The sequence below is a fragment of the Lepidochelys kempii genome, chromosome 7, assembly GCF_965140285.1.
Source record: "Lepidochelys kempii isolate rLepKem1 chromosome 7, rLepKem1.hap1, whole genome shotgun sequence".
Classification (NCBI taxonomy): domain Eukaryota; kingdom Metazoa; phylum Chordata; order Testudines; family Cheloniidae; genus Lepidochelys; species Lepidochelys kempii.
In genome coordinates this window covers 34,140,658-34,162,885 of record NC_136386.1, presented here as the reverse complement: position 1 = coordinate 34,162,885, position 22,228 = coordinate 34,140,658, and the positions used below count along the sequence as shown (strand labels likewise).

At 44.4% G+C, this 22,228-nt stretch overlaps 1 protein-coding gene across 1 annotated transcript in view; it reads right to left on the bottom strand.

Moving 5' to 3' along the window:
• Nucleotides 1–992: 992 nt before the first annotated feature.
• AHNAK (AHNAK nucleoprotein) overlaps nucleotides 993–22,228 on the bottom strand; it is a 36,166-nt gene continuing 14,930 nt past the window's right edge. The window contains exons 2-5 of the mRNA XM_073352158.2: nucleotides 21,951–22,032; nucleotides 21,088–21,238; nucleotides 19,559–19,746; nucleotides 993–19,068 (exon numbers count right to left, since the gene is read on the bottom strand). Coding sequence (XP_073208259.2) covers nucleotides 1,123–19,068; nucleotides 19,559–19,746; nucleotides 21,088–21,238 — 18,285 coding nt within the window. The 5' untranslated portion in view covers nucleotides 21,951–22,032 and the 3' untranslated portion in view covers nucleotides 993–1,122. The remainder of the gene's footprint in view (nucleotides 19,069–19,558; nucleotides 19,747–21,087; nucleotides 21,239–21,950; nucleotides 22,033–22,228) is intronic.

Here is a 22,228-nt window from a genome sequence, read left to right as displayed (position 1 = left end):
GGTAAATGGGCTATAGGTGGGGATCAGAGAAGGCAAAAGCAGGGGAGCCAGGTGTATCAGCTAGAGCACCCGTGTCCAAAGGAGGTGAGGCAGAGGAGGGAAAGGAGTCCAGGTAGGGTCCGTTCCAGCTGCATCCAGGGGATGGGAGCAGAGAGCTAGGCACTGGGAAGCTTTTGCACATGTCTTGGGGGATAGGGGAGAGGTACAGCTGGAGCATTTTAACCCCCACCCCCTACAACAGCAAAGCGACAGAGGAGCAAGGTTAATAAACAGTTTATTTGCATTTTACAAGATCAATCTTCTTACATTCTCAATTCATTTGCCATTAAAGTGCTGAAAGATTTTTTTAAATCAAGATACATTTGTTAACAGAAATTATAACAAATATCAGAAAAGTGGCAGTCACAGATTTTTGCACCATAACTAAGAAAAGTCCTCTCTTATAATACAAATAATGAAACAAACATATGGAGACAACTAAGATGGTGTCAGTCAAATCCAACCAAAACAGGTTAGTCATTTATTGGTAAATTCTGTTTTTCATCATAAGCAACCAGGATTCGCTAGTCTTAAATTAAACTGGGGTACTTTTCTTACCACCACAACTATCAAAGCTAATAGAAACCATAACTTTCTGTGATAAACACTCCGTGTCATTTTAAACCCCACATTACAAGGGAAAGTGACATATTTCAGTTGTATCTATATATTTTACAGTGTTTTCAATATATCCATTCTCATTATAGAAATGTAAGCCCTGCAAATAAAAGCCAAAGGGTAATTAAAATGGAAACATTATTTCCATAAACCGACACTGAAAATATCCAGTAAAATGAAAAGGATATCAAAATAGCTTGCTAGTAAACTTAAGCTCTCAGCATTTAATGCGCAAACCAAAGTCATGAACACAAAACTTTAAAATACATCAGATGAACTGTGGTTCAGCTCCAAGGTCACTTGCTTTTAAACTCTCCTCTCTTTTGGGTAGGCAACATGAAGTCTAACATTTCCCTAGGTGCCACTCATTTTATTGCTGACGTTGAAGATATTTCAAGCTATGAAATTTATATACAAACGCACAGAAGGTGTATATATACACACAGACATATTTACACGGACGCTTTACTCTTTCTTTTTGGCAACTGTCAGTTCTACTGCTGGCACTCGGAACCCCCCCTTTGTCCCGCTGTCATTACTCGAAGAGGAAGACAGGCGGGATTTCTTGGACGTTAACGAGACCCCACTCCCTGGCATCTTTCCTGCTTCATCGTCACTTCCAGTTACCTCATAAGAACCTTTATTTTTTGACCCTATCCCTCCAAATGTTCCAAATTTCATCTTGGCCTGCTTTTCTTTCTCTGCTCCTGAGCTGCACTCAAACTCCAAGGTGCCAGTGGGCGTTGACTGGGAGGAATGTTCATCGCTAAAGGAAGATGACCGATGACGTGGCTTTTTGCTTTTAAATAACGAAAACTTCCCTTTAGGTGAAGTGGCAGCAGCCTCTCCTCCCCCCAGTTCACCCTCCATAGAACCTAGACTTGCCTTGGAACTTTTCAAATCTCCTTTAGATCCTGACATGGACACGGAGGCTTCTGGTGAGCCAACACTGGCGCCTTTGCCTTTAGGTTTTGAAAAATTAAACTTTGGCATCTTAATTTTAGATTTCTTAAGTTTGACATCTGGCTCTTCAAACTCAGCCTCCACCGCACCAGCATGGATACTGGCATCTGGCTGAGGAAAGTTAACATCAACCCCTACTTCTCTTCCTGTTACCTCATGTCCTGAAGACACAAATTTAGGCAATTTCATCCTGGGGAATGTCACTTTTCCTGATGCACTTCCTAAGTTACTTTGTGGAATATTCATATCTATGCCAGGACCTTTGATTCCTACCTTGGGACCTTTCAGACTACCCTCTATCTTTGGTCCAGAAACATGAAGACCCCCTGCAACATTTGGCACATTCATTTCTACATCAAAACCAGAAGATGAAAGCTGTGGCCCTTTGAATTCACCACCTGAATGCTGAATGCCCAAGTGTGGTGCCCCAATATTTACATCAGGAGCTTTCATGTCTCCAGAAATGCCAAAACCTCCTTTGATTTTAGGCTCTTTCAAATTTACATCAAAATCTGACCCAGAAACTTTTGGTGCTGATACACTGAAGGCAGGACCTGTTAAACTAACATCAGGAGCATCAGCAGCAATACCCACCCCAGAAACCTTCATGCCTTGGGAACCTGAAATGTCACATTTGGGCAGTTTAACTGACGGTATTTGAATATTTCCACTTGAACTTTTGATGCTGATATCTGGTGCTTCTACTCCAACTTTTGGGCCTTTAGCATCACCAGCAATATTAACATCACCCTTTAGGTTTGGTCCTTTTAAGTTAAAGTCAATGTCAGGTGCAGAGATTTTTGGAGCTGAAACTTTAAGTGGTTGCATTTTAAATGTAGGACCTTTCAATTCTCCATCAATCCCTGAGCCAGTAAGGTCTCCTTTAATTTGTGGTCCTTCAATATTAACACCCATGTCAGACCCCTCAACATGAGGAGTAGAAATGCCAAATTGGGGGAGCTTCATTGAAGGAAGTTTAATTGCACCTCCTGGACCTTCCAAGTTAACATCCGGTGCATCTACAGCCACCTTTGGGTATTTAATGCCACCAGAAAGATCAAGATCTCCTTTTAAGTTTGGTCCTTTCAAATTTACATCAAAATCTGGGGCAGAAATACCTACTGATGGCATTTTCACTGTAGGCCCTTTAATATCAAGATCTGGGGCACCGAGATGTACATCCATGCCTGGCACTTTCATGCCCCCGTCAATTTGCGGGGCAGAAAATCCAGTGTCCCCTTTCATGTTCAGATCTGCTTGAGGTCCCTCCAAAGTTGGAGATTTAAACTTGGGCATTTTAAGCTTTCCTCCAAAGCCTTTCATATCAATATCTGGTGCATGTATGTCCACCTTTGGACCTTTAAGGTCACTAGAAACATCCAGGTCTCCTTTTAGTTTTGGTCCTTTCACGTTTACATCAAAATCAGGTCCAGAGACTTGGGGCATTGAAAGGTTTACTGATGGCATAGTCACCTTAGGTCCCTTCAGTTTTGCATCTAGTCCTTCAGCTGCAGGAACACTCACACCTCCTTCAATACTCGGAACTGAAACATCCACACTTGCCGAGGGGAGCTGCACATCAGCTCCTTCTAAATTCAGACCTGGTTTCCCTATCTTGGGCAGTGAGAACTTGGGAAATTTTAGTTTTCCTTCTGGACCTTCCAGTTCTGCTGTGGGAAGACTGACATCACCTTTTACTTTTGGTCCTTTCAAGTTAATATCAAGATCAGATGCAGAGAATGAAGGAGCAGAAATGTCCACCGAAGGCAGATTCACTGTAGGTCCTTTAAGTTTCATGTCAGGGGCATTAATGTTTGCGTCAGTACCTGGGATTCTCAGATCACCTTCCATTTTTGGACCAGCTATATCAATATTTCCACTTGGAAGTTTGACCTTAGGTTTCTTAAGATTGATATCAGGACCTCTAATGTTAACATCAGGGAGATTCGCGCTGATACTTGGGGCTGTAACGTCAAGACCTGGTGACTTTATATCACCTTTGATACCTGGTGTGGAAACCTCCAAATCAGGTGCTTTAAATTCTCCTTCCATTTTAGGAGCTGTCACAGAAGCATCAGCTTTGAACTTAGGTGATTTAATATCAAACTCAACATCTGGAAAAGAGATTTTCCCAAACATTGGTTTCTTTCCTTTGGGGGATTTGACATTAATATCTCCTTTTATTGTTGCCTCTGGGCCAGTTACATTCAGATCTAAATCAGGAGATTTCAAATTTGCATCAATCTCACCACTGGGTAGATTCATATCAAATCCACCCTTCTTTCCTTTAATTTTAGGGCCACTCATATGAAGTTTAGGCATTTTAAATTTGCTTTTCTTTCCTTTGCCAGAAATGCCAATATCAGGAGACTCCACATTCAGTTCACCTTCCGGGACAGCAATATCCACTTCAGGAGATTTGATTTCTGCCTTAGGACTTTTAATTCCAAACCCAAATTTTGGTTTCTTAAATTTGGGAAGTTTAACATTTCCCTCAAGGCCCTCAGTGGTCACATCTGCACACTCAACATCAAGCTCAGGACTTCTAATCCCAAATTCTGGGCCTTTGATATCAACTTCAGGACCTTTTAGATTACCCTCAATCTTGGGAACAGAAACATCAAAGTCCCCCTTCATTTTATGACCTTTCAAATTTACGTCAATGTCTGGCATTGAGATTTTGGGTGTCTTAAAATGCATCTCAGGCATCTTAAATTTTGGCCCTTTCAGTTTTCCTTCGGGACCTTCAATGTCCAAATCAGGAGCGCCAATATCTATATTAGGACCTGAAATATCAATCTCTCCCTTTGGAAGACTTACATCCACATCTGGGCCTTCCCCTTGGAACTCAGGCGTACTGAATTTAGGCAGCTTCATTTTGGGTAACTTCAGTTTTCCTTCAGGGCCATGAATATTGATGTCTGGTGCATCAATGTCCACTTTGGGACCTTTGATATCAAATTCAGGACCTTTCAAATCACCCTCTATTTTTGGACCAGAAAGATCTAGGTCTCCTTTCAGTTTAGGTGCCTTTAGATTCAGGTCTACATCTGGCATGGAGATTTTGGGTGCTTTAATGTGCATTTCTGGCATCTTAAAGTTAGGACCTTTCAGTTTTCCTTCTGGACCTTCAATGTAAAGATCAGGAACATCAACAGACATTTTGGGGGATTTAATGTCTATCTCTGGACCTTTTAAATCACCTTCTATCTTAGGGACAGAAACATCCATGTCTCCTTTAATTTTAGGGCCTTTTAAATTTAAATCAATGTCTGGCATGGAGATTTTAGGTGCCTTGATGTGCATTTCAGGCATCTTAAATTTGGGACCTTTCAATTTTCCTTCAGGCCCTTCAATATCCAAATTGGGGGCATCAATGTCTATCTTAGGACCCGAAATATCAACCCCTCCTTCTGGGAGATTTACATCCACATCTGGGCCTTCCCCTTTGAACCCAGGCATGCTGAATTTAGGAAATTTCATTTGGGGCATTTTCAGTTTTCCTTCTGGGCCATGAATATCAATGTCTGGGGCATCAATGTTCACTTTGGGACCTTTGATATCAAATTCAGGACCTTTCAAATCCCCTTCCAACTTAGGTTCAGAAACATCTAGATCTCCTTTCAGCTTAGGGCCCTTAAGGTTCAAGTCCACATCCAATTTAGGGCCTCTGATATCAACCTCAGGCCCCTTCAAATCCCCTTCTAGTTTTGGAACAGAAACATCCACATCCCCCTTCACTTTAGGGCCTTTCAAATTAAAGTCAATGTCTGGCATGGAGATTTTAGGTGCTTTAAAATGCATGTCAGGCATCTTAAATTTGGGGCCTTTCCATTTCCCATCAGGGCCTTCAATCTCCACATCAGGGGCATCTATGTCCAATTTAGGGCCTCTGATATCAACCTCAGGCCCCTTCAAATCCCCTTCTAGTTTTGGAACAGAAACATCCACATCCCCCTTCACTTTAGGACCTTTCAAATTAAAGTCGATGCCTGGCATGGATATTTTAGGTGCTTTAAAATGCATGTCGGGCATCATAAATTTGGGGCCTTTCCATTTCCCATCTGGACCTTCAATTTCCACATCAGGGGCATCTATGTCCATTTTGGGACCTTTGATATCAAACTCAGGCCCTTTCAAATCCCCTTCTAATTTTGGAACAGAAACATCCACATCCCCCTTCAATTTAGGACCTTTCAAATTCAAATCAATGTCTGGCATGGAGATTTTAGGTGCTTTGAAATGCATCTCAGGCATCTTAAATTTAGGACCTTTCAGCTTTCCCTCTGGACCATCAATGTCAAGATCTGGAGCATCTATGTCCAATTTGGGACCTTTAATATCAACTTCTGGGCCTTTCATATCACCTTCAAAATCTGGTACAGAAACATCCACATCCACATCCCCCTTCACTTTAGGGCCTCTCAGGTTCAAATCAAAGTCTGGCACGGAGATTTTAGGCACTTTAAAATGCATGTCGGGCACTTTAAATTTGGGGCCTTTCCATTTTCCCTCTGGGCCTTCAATCTCCACATCAGGGGCATCTATGTCCAGTTTAGGGCCTTTGATATCGACTTCTGGGCCTTTCAAATCCCCTTCTAATTTTGGAACAGAAACATCCACATCGCCCTTCAATTTAGGGCCTTTCAATTTCAAATCAAAATCTGGCATGGAGATTTTAGGGGCCTTAATATTCATTTCAGGCATCTTAAATTTTGGACCTTTCCATTTTCCTTCTGGTCCTTCAATCTCCACATCAGGAGCATCAATGTCTATTTTAGGTCCTGAAATATCAATCTCCCCCTTTGGAAGGCTTACATCCACATCTGGTCCCTCTCCTTTGAACCCAGGCATTCCAAATTTGGGCATTTTGAATTTAGGCATTTTGAGTTTACCCTCTGGGCCGTGAATATCTGCGTTTGGTGCACCAATGTCCACTTTGGGACTTCTGATATCAATTTCAGGCCCCTTCAAATCGCCTTCCAGCTTAGGGCCAGAAACATCTATGTCTCCCTTCAGTTTAGGGCTCTTGAGGTTAAAATCAATGTCAGGCATTGAGACTTTCGGTGCCTTGATATTCATTTCAGGCATCTTAAATTTGGGGCCTTTCCATTTTCCTTCAGGACCTTCAATCTCCACATCAGGGGCATCTATGTCCACTTTGGGACCTTTCATATCAAACTCAGGCCCTTTCAAATCCCCTTCTAGCTTTGGTACAGAAACATCCATATCCCCCTTCAATTTAGGACCTTTCAAATTCAAATCAATGTCTGGCATGGAGATTTTAGGAACATTGAAATGCATTTCAGGCATCTTAAATTTGGGGCCTTTCAGTTTTCCATCAGGACCTTCAATTTCCAAATCTGGAGCATCAATGTCTATCTTGGGACCTGAAACATCCACCTCCCCTTTCGGAAGTTTTACATCCACATCTGGTGCCTCTCCTTTGAGCCCAGGTGTGCCAAATTTAGGCATTTTCAATTTGGGCATTTTGAGTTTACCCTCTGGGCCGTGAATATCAACATCTGGTACACTGAAGTCTATTTGGGGGCTTTTGATGTCAACTTCAGGCCCTTTTAAATCCCCTTCTAACTTTGGGCCAGAAACATCTAGGTCTCCTTTCAGTTTAGGCCCTTTCAGATTTAACTCCACATCTGGCATTGACACTTTAGGTGATGAAATACTTAGGAAAGGCATTTTAAATTTAGATCCTTTTGCTTTCCCCTGAATATCCACATCTGGAGCACTCACATCCACCTTTGGTCCAGAAATATCAATATCAGATTTCTTAAGTTTCACATCCACATCAGGGGTTTGAACTTTAGGGCCGGAAAAACTGAATTTAGGAAGTTTAAATCTTGATTTTTTTGTCTTTCCTTCTATATCAACTTTTGGAGCGTCAAGATCAATATCTGGTCCTTTCACTTCAACTTTGGGAGCTATCACATCGCCCCCTACTTTGGGAAGAGAAACATCCACATCTCCCTTCAGTTTAGGACCCATCAAATTTAAATCAATATCTGGCATGGATATTTTAGGAACGTTAAAATGCATTTCAGGCTTCTTAAATTTAGGACCTTTCCATTTTCCTTCTGGTCCTTCAATATCCAAATCAGGAGCATCAATGTCTACTTTTGGACCTGAGAGATCAATCTCCCCTTTTGGAAGGCTTACATCCACGTCTGGTCCCTCCCCTTTGAACCCAGGCATGCCAAACTTGGGCATTTTGAATTTAGGCATTTTGAGTTTACCCTCTGGGCCATGAAGATCCACATCTGGTGCATCAAGGTCAATTTTAGGGCCTTTGATATCAAACTCAGGCCCCTTCAAATCACCCTCAATCTTTGGAACAGACACATCCACATCTCCCTTCATGTTAGGGCCTTTCAAGTGTAAATCAACATCTGGCATGGAGATTTTGGGTGCCTTGATGTGCATTTCAGGCATCTTAAATTTAGGACCTTTCCATTTCCCATCTGGCCCTTCAATTTCCAAATCAGGAGCATCAATGCCTACTTTTGGACCTGAGAGATCAATCTCCCCTTTTGGAAGGCTTACGTCCATGTCTGGTGCCTCTCCTTTGAACCCTGGCATTCCAAACTTGGGCATTTTGAATTTAGGCATTTTGAGTTTACCCTCTGGGCCATGAAGATCCACATCTGGTGCATCCAGGTCAACTTTCGGGCCTTTGATATCAAACTCAGGCCCCTTCAAATCACCCTCAATCTTTGGAACAGACACATCCACATCTCCTTTCACTTTAGGACCTTTTAGGTGTAAATCAACATCTGGCATGGAGATTTTGGGTGCCTTGATGTGCATTTCAGGCATCTTAAATTTAGGACCTTTCCATTTCCCATCTGGCCCTTCAATTTCCAAATCAGGAGCATCAATGTCTACTTTTGGACCTGAGAGATCAATCTCCCCTTTTGGAAGGCTTACATCCATGTCTGGTGCCTCTCCTTTGAACCCTGGCATTCCAAACTTGGGCATTTTGAATTTAGGCATTTTGAGTTTACCCTCTGGGCCATGAAGATCCACATCTGGTGCATCCAGGTCAACTTTGGGGCCTTTGATATCAAACTCAGGCCCCTTCAAATCACCCTCAATCTTTGGAACAGACACATCCACATCTCCCTTCACTTTAGGGCCTTTCAGGTGTAAATCAACATCTGGCATGGAGATTTTGGGTGCCTTGATGTGCATCTCAGGCATCTTAAATTTAGGACCTTTCCATTTCCCATCAGGGCCTTCAATCTCCACATCAGGGGCATCTATGTCCAATTTAGGGCCTCTGATATCAACCTCAGGCCCTTTCAAATCCCCTTCTAGCTTTGGTACAGAAACATCCACATCACCCTTCACTTTAGGGCCTTTCAAATTAAAGTCAATGTCTGGCATGGAGATTTTAGGTGCTTTAAAATGCATGTCGGGCATCTTAAATTTGGGGCCTTTCCATTTCCCATCTGGACCTTCAAACTCCACATCAGGGGCATCTATGTCCACTTTGGGACCTTTGATATCAAACTCAGGCCCTTTCAAATCCCCTTCTAGCTTTGGTACAGAAACATCCACATCCCCCTTCAATTTAGGACCTTTCAAATTCAAATCAATGTCTGGCATGGAGATTTTAGGAACATTGAAATGCATTTCAGGCATCTTAAATTTGGGACCTTTCAGTTTTCCCTCTGGACCTTCAATGTTCAAGTCTGGGGCATCTATGTCTACCTTGGGCCCAGAAATATCCACCTCCCCCTTTGGAAGTTTTATATCCACATCAGGGCCCTCCCCTTTGAATCCAGGCATGCCAAATTTGGGCATTTTGAATTTAGGCATTTTGAGTTTACCCTCTGGGCCATGAAGATCCACGTCTGGTGCATCAAGGTCAATTTTAGGGCCTTTGATATCAAACTCAGGCCCCTTCAATTCACCCTCAATCTTTGGAACAGACACATCCACATCTCCCTTCACTTTAGGGCCTTTCAAGTGTAAATCAACATCTGGCATGGAGATTTTGGGTGCCTTGATGTGCATTTCAGGCATCTTAAATTTAGGACCTTTCCATTTCCCATCTGGCCCTTCAATTTCCAAATCAGGAGCATCAATGTCTACTTTTGGACCTGAGAGATCAATCTCCCCTTTTGGAAGGCTTACATCCACATCTGGTGCCTCCCCTTTGAACCCTGGCATTCCAAACTTGGGCATTTTGAATTTAGGCATTTTGAGTTTACCCTCTGGGCCATGAAGATTCACGTCTGGTGCATCAAGATCAACTTTGGGGCCTTTGATATCAAACTCAGGCCCCTTCAATTCACCCTCAATCTTTGGAACAGACACATCCACATCTCCCTTCACTTTAGGGCCTTTCAAGTGTAAATCAACATCTGGCATGGAGATTTTAGGTGCCTTGATGTGCATTTCAGGCATCTTAAATTTAGGACCTTTCCATTTCCCATCTGGCCCTTCAATTTCCAAATCAGGAGCATCAATGTCTACTTTTGGACCTGAGAGATCAATCTCCCCTTTTGGAAGGCTTACATCCACATCTGGTGCCTCCCCTTTGAACCCTGGCATTCCAAACTTGGGCATTTTGAATTTAGGCATTTTGAGTTTACCCTCTGGGCCATGAAGATCCACATCTGGTGCATCAAGGTCAACTTTGGGGCCTTTGATATCAAACTCAGGCCCCTTCAATTCACCCTCAATCTTTGGAACAGACACATCCACATCTCCCTTCACTTTAGGGCCTTTCAAGTGTAAATCAACATCTGGAATGGAGATTTTGGGTGCCTTGATGTGCATTTCAGGCATCTTAAATTTAGGACCTTTCCATTTTCCTTCTGGTCCTTCAATATCCAAATCAGGAGCATCAATGTCTACTTTTGGACCTGAGAGATCAATTTCCCCTTTTGGAAGGCTTACATCCACGTCTGGTCCCTCCCCTTTGAACCCAGGCATGCCAAATTTGGGCATTTTGAATTTAGGCATTTTGAGTTTACCCTCTGGGCCATGAAGATCCACATCTGGTGCATCAAGGTCAACTTTGGGACCTTTGATATCAAACTCAGGCCCCTTCAAATCACCCTCGATCTTTGGAACAGACACATCCACATCTCCCTTAACTTTAGGACCTTTCAAGTGTAAATCAACATCTGGCATGGAGATTTTAGGTGCCTTGATGTGCATCTCAGGCATCTTAAATTTAGGACCTTTCCATTTCCCATCAGGGCCTTCAATCTCCACATCAGGGGCATCTATGTCCAATTTAGGGCCTCTGATATCAACCTCAGGCCCCTTCAAACCTCCTTCTAGTTTTGGAACAGAGACATCCACATCACCCTTCACTTTAGGGCCTCTCAAATTAAAGTTAATGTCTGGCATGGAGATTTTAGGTGCTTTAAAATGCATGTCGGGCATCTTAAATTTGGGGCCTTTCCATTTCCCATCTGGACCTTCAATCTCCACATCAGGGGCATCTATGTCCACTTTGGGACCTTTGATATCAAACTCAGGCCCTTTCAAATCCCCTTCTAGCTTTGGTACAGAAACATCCACATCCCCCTTCAATTTAGGACCTTTCAAATTCAAATCAATGTCCGGCATGGAGATTTTAGGAACATTGAAATGCATATCAGGCATCTTAAATTTGGGACCTTTCAACTTTCCCTCTGGACCTTCAATGTTCAAATCTGGGGCATCTATGCCTACCTTGGGCCCAGAAATATCTACCTCCCCCTTTGGAAGTTTTATATCCACATCAGGGCCCTCCCCTTTGAATCCAGGCATGCCAAATTTGGGCATTTTGAATTTAGGCATTTTGAGTTTACCCTCTGGGCCATGAAGATCCACATCTGGTGCATCAAGATCAACTTTGGGGCCTTTGATATCAAACTCAGGCCCCTTTAAATCACCCTCGATCTTTGGAACAGACACATCCACATCTCCCTTCACTTTAGGGCCTTTCAAGTGTAAATCAACATCTGGCATGGAGATTTTGGGTGCCTTGATGTGCATTTCAGGCATCTTAAATTTGGGACCTTTCAGCTTTCCCTCTGGACCTTCAATGTTCAAATCTGGGGCATCTATGTCTACCTTGGGCCCAGAAATATCTACCTCCCCCTTTGGAAGTTTTATATCCACATCAGGGCCCTCCCCTTTGAATCCAGGCATGCCAAATTTGGGCATTTTGAATTTAGGCATTTTGAGTTTACCCTCTGGGCCATGAAGATCCACGTCTGGTGCATCAAGGTCAATTTTGGGGCCTTTGATATCAAACTCAGGCCCCTTCAAATCACCCTCGATCTTTGGAACAGACACATCCACATCTCCCTTCATGTTAGGGCCTTTCAAGTGTAAATCAACATCTGGCATGGAGATTTTGGGTGCCTTGATGTGCATTTCAGGCATCTTAAATTTAGGACCTTTTAGGTGTCCTTCTGGCCCTTCAATATCCAAATCAGGAGCATTAATGTCTACTTTTGGACCTGAGAGATCAATCTCCCCTTTTGGAAGGCTTACATCCACGTCTGGTCCCTCCCCTTTGAACCCAGGCATGCCAAATTTGGGCATTTTGAATTTAGGCATTTTGAGTTTACCCTCTGGGCCATGAAGATCCACGTCTGGTGCATCAAGGTCAATTTTAGGGCCTTTGATATCAAACTCAGGCCCCTTCAAATCACCCTCGATCTTTGGAACAGACACATCCACATCTCCCTTCACTTTAGGGCCTTTCAAGTGTAAATCAACATCTGGCATGGAGATTTTGGGTGCCTTGATGTGCATTTCAGGCATCTTAAATTTAGGACCTTTCCATTTCCCATCTGGCCCTTCAATTTCCAAATCAGGAGCATCAATGTCTACTTTTGGACCTGAGAGATCAATCTCCCCTTTTGGAAGGCTTACATCCATGTCTGGTGCCTCTCCTTTGAACCCTGGCATTCCAAACTTGGGCATTTTGAATTTAGGCATTTTGAGTTTACCCTCTGGGCCATGAAGATCCACGTCTGGTGCATCTAGGTCAACTTTGGGGCCTTTGATATCAAACTCAGGCCCCTTCAATTCACCCTCAATCTTTGGAACAGACACATCCACATCTCCCTTCACGTTAGGGCCTTTCAAGTGTAAATCAACATCTGGCATGGAGATTTTGGGTGCCTTGATGTGCATTTCAGGCATCTTAAATTTAGGACCTTTCCATTTCCCATCTGGCCCTTCAATTTCCAAATCAGGAGCATCAATGTCTACTTTTGGACCTGAGAGATCAATCTCCCCTTTTGGAAGGCTTACATCCACATCTGGTGCCTCCCCTTTGAACCCTGGCATTCCAAACTTGGGCATTTTGAATTTAGGCATTTTGAGTTTACCCTCTGGGCCATGAAGATCCACGTCTGGTGCATCAAGGTCAATTTTAGGGCCTTTGATATCAAACTCAGGACCTTTCAAATCACCCTCAATCTTTGGAACGGACATATCCACATCTCCCTTCACTTTAGGGCCTTTCAGGTTCAAATCAATATCTGGTATGGAGATTTTAGGTGCCTTGACGTGCATTTCAGGCATCTTAAATTTGGGACCTTTCAGCTTTCCCTCTGGACCTTCAATGTTTAAATCTGGGGCATCTATGTCCACCTTGGGCCCAGAAATATCCACCTCCCCCTTTGGAAGTTTTACATCCACATCAGGGTCTTCCCCTTTGAAACCAGGCACACCAAATTTGGGCATTTTGAATTTAGGCATTTTGAGTTTACCCTCTGAGCCGTGAACATCCACATCTGGTGCCTCAATGTCAACTTTGGGGCCTTGGAGATGAAATTCAGGACCTTTCAAGTCACCTTCTAGCTTTGGAACAGAAACATCCACATCTCCCTTCATTTTGGGACCTTTCACATTCAAATCAATGTCTGGCATGGAGATTTTGGGTGCCTTGATGTGCATTTCCGGCATCTTGAATTTGGGACCTTTCAGCCTTCCTTCAGGACCTTCAATATCCAACTCCGGAGCATCAATGTCTATTCTGGGACCAGAAATATCCATTTCCCCTTTTGGAAGCTTCACATCCACGTCTGGTCCCTCTCCTTTGAACCCAGGCATGCTGAATTTGGGCATCTTGAATTTGGGCATTCTGAATTTACCCTCTGGGCCATGAATATCCACATCTGGTGCATCAATATCAACCTTGGGGCCTTTGAAATCCAAATCAGGGCCTTTCAAATCTCCTGCTAGTTTAGGAGCGGAAATATCAGCTTCCCCTTTTATTTTAGGGGCTTTTAAATTCAGGTCTACATCAGGAACAGAGATTTTTGGGGCCTTGACATGCATTTCAGGCATTTTAAATTTGGGACCTTTCATTTTTCCTTCTGGCCTGTCAATGCTGATGTCAGATGCATCAATGTCCAATCTGGGGCCTTTCATATCAATCTCAGGTCCCTTCAAGTCACCTTCTATCTTTGGGACAGAAACATTCAAGTCTCCCTTCAGTTTGGGCCCTTTCAGATTTAAGTCCACATCTGGCATGGATATTTTTGATGGTGACATTTTCCAAGAAGGCATTGAGAATTTGGGCCCTTTCAGTTTTCCTTCAGGGCACTCAAGATCCATATCAGGTGCTTCAATGTCTAATTTTGGCCCTTTAATATCAATTTCAGGTCCTGTCAATTCACCTTCTATCTTTGGAACAGTAACATCCATCTCCCCCTTCATTTTTGGTGCCTTGAGATTCAGGTCTACATCTGGCATGGAGATTTTAGGTGCTTTAATATTCAGTTTAGGCATTTTAAATTTAGGTCCTTTCCATTTGCCTTCTGGGCCTTCAATGTCCAGCTCTGGAGCCTCTATATCTACTTTGGGAGCTGAAATATCAACCTCTCCCTTTGGTACGTGTACATCTATATCAGGTCCTTCAAGTTTAGGGCCTGACACATTAAATTGAGGCATCTTCATTTTGGGCATTTTCAGTTTTCCACCTGAACCCTGCAGCTCAATATCTGGTGCATTAATATCTATTGAGGGGGCTTTGATGTCAACATCAGGACCTTTCAAATCACCTTCTAGCTTTGGAATAGAAACATCCACGTCTCCTTTTAGTCTGGGACCTTTCAAATTTAGGTCAATATCTGGCATGGAGATTTTAGGAGTCTTGATGTGCATTTCAGGCATCTTAAATTTGGGACCTTTTATTTTTCCTTCTGGTCCTTCAATATCCAAACCTGGAGCATCAATATCCACTTTGGGACCGCAAATATCCACCTGTCCCTTAGGGAGTTTCACATCCATGTCAGAGCCCTGTCCTTTGAATCCAGGCATGCCGAACTTTGGAAACTTCATTTTTGGCATTTTCAGTTTGGCTTCTGGACATTCAAGGTCAACATCAGGAACATCAGCGTCAACTTTGGGGCCTTTAATGTCAATGCTGGGTCCTTTAAAATCACCTCCCATCTTTGGAACAGAAATATCCATCTCTCCTTTCAGTTTAGGTGCATTTAGATTCAGATCAACATCTGGCATGGAGATTTTAGGGGCCTTGATATTCATTTTAGGCATCCTAAATTTGGGGCCTTTCAGTTTGCCTTCTGGACATTCCAAGTCCAAGTTAGGCACGTCAATATCCATTTGGGGACCTTCAATATCAATTTGGGGCCCCTTAACATCAATGCTGGGTCCTTTCAAATCACCTTCCATCTTTGGAACAGAGATATCCATATCTCCTTTCAATTTAGGTGCCTTCAAACCTAGGTCCACATCTGGCATGGAGACTTTGGGTGTCTGAATATTTAGCTCAGGCAGTTTAAACTTAGGACCTTTCACTTTACCTTCTGGCCCTTCAATGTCTACACTTGGGATATCAATGTCCACTTTGGGACCGGAAATACCCACATCCCCTTTTGGAAATGTTATATCCATGTCTGGTCTCTCCCCTTTCAGCCCAGGTACACCAAATTTAGGCATTTTCAGTTTAGGCATTTTCAGTTTACCATCTGGGCCGTGAATATCCACATCTGGTGCTTCAATGTCCACTTTGGGGCCTCTGATATCAATTTCAGGAGCTTTCAATTCCCCTTCCAGCTTTGGAACAGAAACATCCACATCTCCCTTCAGTTTAGGGCCTTTCAGATTCAAGTTGATGTCAGGCATGGAGATTTTAGGGGTCTTGATGTGCATTTCAGGCATCTTAAATTTGGGACCTTTCAGGTGTCCTTCAGGCCCTTCCATGTTCAAACCTGGAGCATCTATGTCTATCTTGGGACCAGAAATATCCACCTCTCCCTTTGGAAGTGCTATATCCACATCTGGTCCCTCCCCTTTCAGCCCAGGTACACCAAATTTAGGCATTTTCAGTTTAGGCATTTTCAGTTTACCCTCTGGGCCGTGAATATCCACATCTGGTGCATCAATGTCAACTTTGGGGCCTTTAAGATCAAATTCAGGACCTTTCAAATCACCTTGTGTCTTTGGAACAGCAACATCCACGTCTCCCTTCAGTTTAGAACCTTTCAAGTGTAAATCAACATCTGGCATGGAGATTTTGGGTGCCTTGATGTGCATTTCAGGCATCCTAAATTTGGGACCTTTCAGTTTTCCTTCTGGTCCTTCAATATCCAAATCAGGAGCATCAATGTCTACTTTAGGACCTGAGAGATCAATCTCCCCTTTCGGAAGGCTTACATCCACATCTGGTCCCTCCCCTTTGAACCCAGGGATTCCAAACTTGGGCATTTTGAATTTACCTTCTAGGCCATGAAGATCCACATCTGGTGCTTCAATGTCCACTTTGGGGCCTCTGATATCAATTTCAGGAGCTTTCAATTCCCCTTCCAGCTTTGGAACAGAAACATCCACATCTCCCTTCAGTTTAGGGCCTTTCAGATTCAAGTTGATGTCAGGCATGGAGATTTTAGGGGTCTTGATGTGCATTTCAGGCATCTTAAATTTGGGGCTTTTCAGGTGTCCTTCTGGCCCTTTGATGTCAATGTCAGGAGCATCTATATCTAGCTTGGGGCCTTTTATGTCAATCTGAGGTCCCTTCAAGTCACCTCCTATTTGTGGTTCAGAAACATCCATGTCTCCCTTCAGCTTAGGCCCTTTCAGATTTATACCCACATCCGGCATGGATACTTTTGATGGTGACATTTTCCAAGAAGGCACTGAGAACTTGGGCCCTTCCAACTGACCTTTAGGACTTTCAAGGTTAATGCCAGGAGCTTCAATGTCTAGTTTGGGGCCTTTAATGTCCACAGTGGGTCCTTTCAGATCCCCTTTGATCCTTGGCCCTGAAATACCACCATCTCCCTTCAGCTTGGGGGCATTTAGATTCATGTCCACTTCTGGCACGGAGATTTTTGGTGTCTTGATGTGCATTTCAGGCATCTTAAATTTGGGACCTTTTAGTTCTCCCTTGGGTCCTTCAACGTCCAGTCCTGGAGCATCAATTTCTACCTTCGGACTGGAAATATCCACCTCCCCCTTTGGAAGTGTTACATCCACATCTGGTCCTTCCCCTTTCAGCCCAGGCACGCTGAATTTTGGCATTTTCAGTTTAGGCATTTTCAGTTTACCATCTGGGCCGTGAATATCCACATCTGGTGCTTCAATGTCCACTTTGGGGCCTTTAATGTCAATTCCAGGAGCTTTCAACTCCCCTTCCAGCTTTGGCACTGAAACATCCACATCTCCTTTCAGTTTAGGATCCTTCAGATTCAAGTCGATGTCTGGCATGGAGATTTTAGGAGTCTTTATGTGCATTTCAGGCATCTTAAATTTGGGACCTTTGAGGTGTCCTTCTGGCCCTTTGATGTCAATGTCACGAGCATCTATATCTAGCTTGGGGCCTTTTATGTCCACAGTGGGTCCTTTCAGATCCCCTTCGATCCTTGGCCCTGAAATACCCACATCTCCCTTCAGGCTAGGGCCTTTCAGACTCAGGTCCACATCTGACATAGTGATTTTTGGTGTCTGACTAATTAATTCAGGCTTCCTAAATTTGGGGACTTTCCATTCTCCTCCAATGTCTATATCTGGTGTGCTAATGTCTACCTTGGGGCCTGCAATAGCAACCTCCCCCTTAGGAAGCGTCACACCCATACCAGGGCCTTCCCCTTTGAAACCTGATGCAGTAAATTTAGGAAATTTCATTGAGGGCAATTTTATTTTTCCTTCACCACTTTGAATATCAACATCAGGAGCCGCAAGATCAGTCTTGGGATCCTTGACACCAACTTTGGGACCTTCTAGTGTTGGAGAGGACACTTCCACCACTCCCTTCAACTGAAGTCCTTTGAGAGCCATGTCCACATGTGGCTTTGCAACTTTAGCACCTTCCACTGAAGGCACTGTAAATTTCAGTTTTTCCTTTGGACCTTCCATATGAACAGATGGAGCTGTGATATCCAGGTGAGGAGCCTGTATCTTTGGCGCAGAAACGTCTACACCTGCCTGTGGTGCTCGAACATCAGTATCAGAAGCTGAAGGTGAGAAGCCAAATTTAGGCATCTTCATTACAGGCATTTTTATTTTTCCTGGGCTTTCAATGTTAATTCCTGGAGCTTTAATGTCCTGCATATCACCTTCAATGCTCGAAAGAGGAATGTCCACCCTTGGAATTTTTATATCACTTTGAATCTTAGGACCAGAAATATCAACTGAAGGACCCTTGATTTTTGAAAATGATACATCAACTTTGGGACCTTCCATATCACTTTTTATCTTGGAGCCTGAAATATCAAATTGTGGCAGTTTGCCTCCTGGAACTTCAGTTTTAACATCTATACCTGAAACACCCATTTTTCCATTTAATTTAGGGCCGGTAATGTGAATATTTGCATCCAGGTTTCCCCGCTGTCCGTTTGCATCGATTCTGGGCAAGCTGCTCTCTGGGCTTGTGACTCTAGTGCCAGAAACATTAACTGATTTGACAACGTCCACACCTGGAATTTGGATTTCTGCTGGTTTAAAGTCTGTCTGGGTTCTCAGGTGAGCGCCTGTGACTTGAGGTCCTGAGACATTTATCTCAGTGTCCACCTTGGGCTCTCTCATGTGCACGTCAGGGGCACCAAAGTCCAACCTTTTGGTGGATGATTCAACTGTTGGTCCAGAATATGAGATGCCACTAGGTCTACCTCTGATCCCCATACTGAAGTCTGTTGATCGGGTTGTTTTCCCAGACAAATCCACCTGTGGTATTTTGATAACAGTTTTCCCAGGTTCTTTTTCAATTTCTGTTGTTGTTATATGAGTGAGTTGATGGCTTGGAATCTTAACTTTAAATTCTGGGCTGCTGATGTCAATCTCTCTTGCTCCCTCATGTCCAGTGACATCTACGGTATAAGCTGTAACCTTTTTGGTGACGGTAATGGTTCTGCTTTCTGTGTGTTCAGCTTCTGCTGCATCTTCTGACTTCAGACGTGGTTTAATTTTCGTTGTGTATATTCTCCTGTACTCTTCGTCATCCCCACTCTGGAAATAAGAGACATTGGTTAACACCAGAGTGTCGTAAAGAGAGATTTGAAGGAGAAGGGGGAGACTGGCTAGTGCTGCAGTATGAAATAATCACTGGCCTTGACTCTCTCCTGAAGGGTTGCAATTTGCATCTCCTTCCTTCAGGGGGGCTGCTGTGACAGAAGGTCAAGTCACCCTGGGCCCTGCTGCTCTTTTCTACGGGCAGCTTTACATTCATAGGAGCTGCTGCCCCACAGAGATGCTGACTCAGCATACCTGGCCTGTCCCCATCCCAGACCATCTCTGCAGTGGCTGACTCCAGGCTCTCAGGGGTATCAGGTATCTTTCTGCAATGCCCTCTCTGGTCTGGAGGATTTCCTGACATAAGGGATGGCAACCAGGGTTCTGCAGTAGAATAAATCTGCTCCAGTCTCCACATGGAGTAGTTTGAAGGAATGTTTGGGCTGCTTTCCCTCCCCGCGGGAGCTTGCATCACTCCCTCACTCACCAGAACAACTTCTGGGCTCCTGGGTGAGAACACATCGTGTGACCATGACTGTCCCGGCAATGGAGACTTGTCCCCCTTTCGCTGCAGCCGCAGCCCCACCGTGTGGTGGCCCATGCTGTTCAGCAACTGCGTGACCTCTCCGGACTGCAGGTTGTCAAAATAGATGGTGGCACTCACAATCTGATCCCCTACAGGCGCAGAGAGAAAGGAGTGAAGCCAAGCTGATGGCACTGGCAATCCAGGGCCCAAGCAATAAACAAATCTCATTCAGTTACACATAGGGCTGATTAAACTAATCAAAAGCCTCTTCAATAGCATTGCAGCCTAAGCAGGGGCAACTTTGCCAAATGCTTTCCAGCACTCAGCTAATGGCTGTGATCTGCTGGCAGGAACATAGAGGGGATAATCTGGAAGGTCTTGCTGCCTCCATACTGCTGATTCCCTGTTTCATTCCCAGGGTGGCTGGAGGAAAGACACACACCTCTGTTACCACACATGTCTCTGTGGGCTCCCCCTTGCCCCCCACAGCACCGCATGGAGCCATCAGTGACTGAATCCCGCCTCCAGGCATAGAGAGTCAGTGAGACAGCTCTGCAGCAAGAAAGGAGGGAGTGTCAGCACCTTGGAGCAGGCCCCAAACATGCTGTGGAGGCAGCACTGTCCAATGTATAAGGCACTAGACAGGACCCCTGATTCTAGTCCTAGCTCTGAGAGAACACTAGGGTCCAGTGGGTTAGAGCAAGGGGCACTGGAAGCCAGGACTCCTGGGTTCTATTCCCAGCTCTGAGAAAGCAGCGGAGGTCTAATGGGTTAGAGCAAGGGCACTAGGTGTCAGGACTCCTGCCCTCTATTCCCATCTCTGGGAGGGCAGTAGGATGTAGTCAGTTTGAGCAGAGGGTGCGGGAAGTCAGGACTCCTGGGTTCTATCCCTGGCTCTAGAAGGACTGTGGGGTCTGGCGGGTTAGAGCAAGGAGTACTGGGAACCAGGACTCCTAGGTTCTATTCCAAGCTCTGGCACTGACCTTGGGCAGTCCCTTCCCACCCTCGGTAACTCTGTTTCCCCTTCTACCCTGTGTCTGTTTAGACTGTGAGTTCACTGGGGCAGAGCCTGTCTCCCACTGTGTATCTGTGCAGCACACAGGGCATCTAGGTGCTACCGTAATGTACATAATATATGGGCTGTGCTACCAGCACAGCACAGGAAGGAGAGAGAAGCTGAGTGGCAGGAAAACCTCCACCTCAGGGAAGAGGCAAAGAGACAGGGCAAGATAGAGAAAGGAGTCTCCATCAGCAAAGAATCAAGACTAGGACCCCCAGGCAGGAGGAGCCGTCTCCATGGGAGCAGGGAGGGAAAACCAGCTGCCTTAAAGCTACAGAAGCAGCAGAGAGCGAGAATTATGATAAAAGGGAAGTGGAGTCAGAATTTCGCCTAATCCTCATTCTTTCCCCAAAGTGATAATAAACCAGCACAACCCCACCACCCTCCCACAACAACACGTGTTGCTCCTGAGCTGGTGCGCTGTACTCACCTTCCTTCACAGTTCTGGCAGCAGGGGAAGTCTGCACCACCTGCTTCACGAAGACCCCATCTTCCGTCTGGTCAATGGTGATACCATGAGAGCCACTTCCTTGCCAGTTGGGGAGCAGGATCTCCCGTGTTTCTTCCTCTTCCTTCTCCATCTAAATGAAACAAAACTAGAACTGAGTTCAGAAAATAATGAGTTAAGTTTATGGAGGATAGGTCCATCAATGGCTATTAGCCAAGGTGGTCAGGGGCATAACCCCATGCTCTGGGTGTCTCTAACCCTCTCACTGCCAAATGCTAGGATTGGAAAACAGGGGATGGATCACTTGATAATTGCCCTGATCTGTTCATTCCCTTTGAAGCATCTGGCATTGGCCACTATCAGAAGACAGGAAAAGGGACTAGATGGACCATTGGTCTGACCCAGTAATGGCCATTCTTAAAACAATATGGACAGAAAAGTTTATAGGCCAAAGCTATAATCTTTGGGCACGGCTCTGTCTTCAGTTATTGGGGTGCAGCCCCATTGAACTCCAGGGGTCAAAGCAAGTGGGCTAGAACAGAGCAGTCACGGGCCTTTGTGTTTATCTCTGTAGTTTAGCTTTGGAAGCTGACAGTCTGGATGGACATGGGCTGAGCACAGTCTCCAGGCCCCTAAACCGTAATGCATAAATTGCAGAGGTGAATCATCCCTATGCAGAGGGCTTGGACAATGGGGATGTAAGTGCTTGCACAGGCTTAGTGCTGGCCTTCTGCACAGGCTGGATTTCACTCAGCATGGATATTGCAGGAGGTGTAGCAGAGACAGCAAGAATCAAGCATGTTTTATTTTTTGAGGGATGAATGGGCTGATCCTCTTTGACTGACCTTGTTGGGACTTTGGTCCTGGCTGGAACCGCCCCAGGAATTCCTCTCTTCACTTGCTGACCTTCGGTATCAACTTCCCAGCCTAGCAGAGAATTCAAAGAGTTCTTAATAAACCACCTGTTTGCATGTTTTTTACATTTAGCTTTTTCTGGTCCATTCTAGGGTGAGCCCAGTAAGACAGTTGTAGGATCTAACAAAAAAAAGACACTGGTATCTGAACTACTCATGCTGTTACAGAAAACAATCCAACATAGAAGTCACTGAGGTTTGATTGCCAG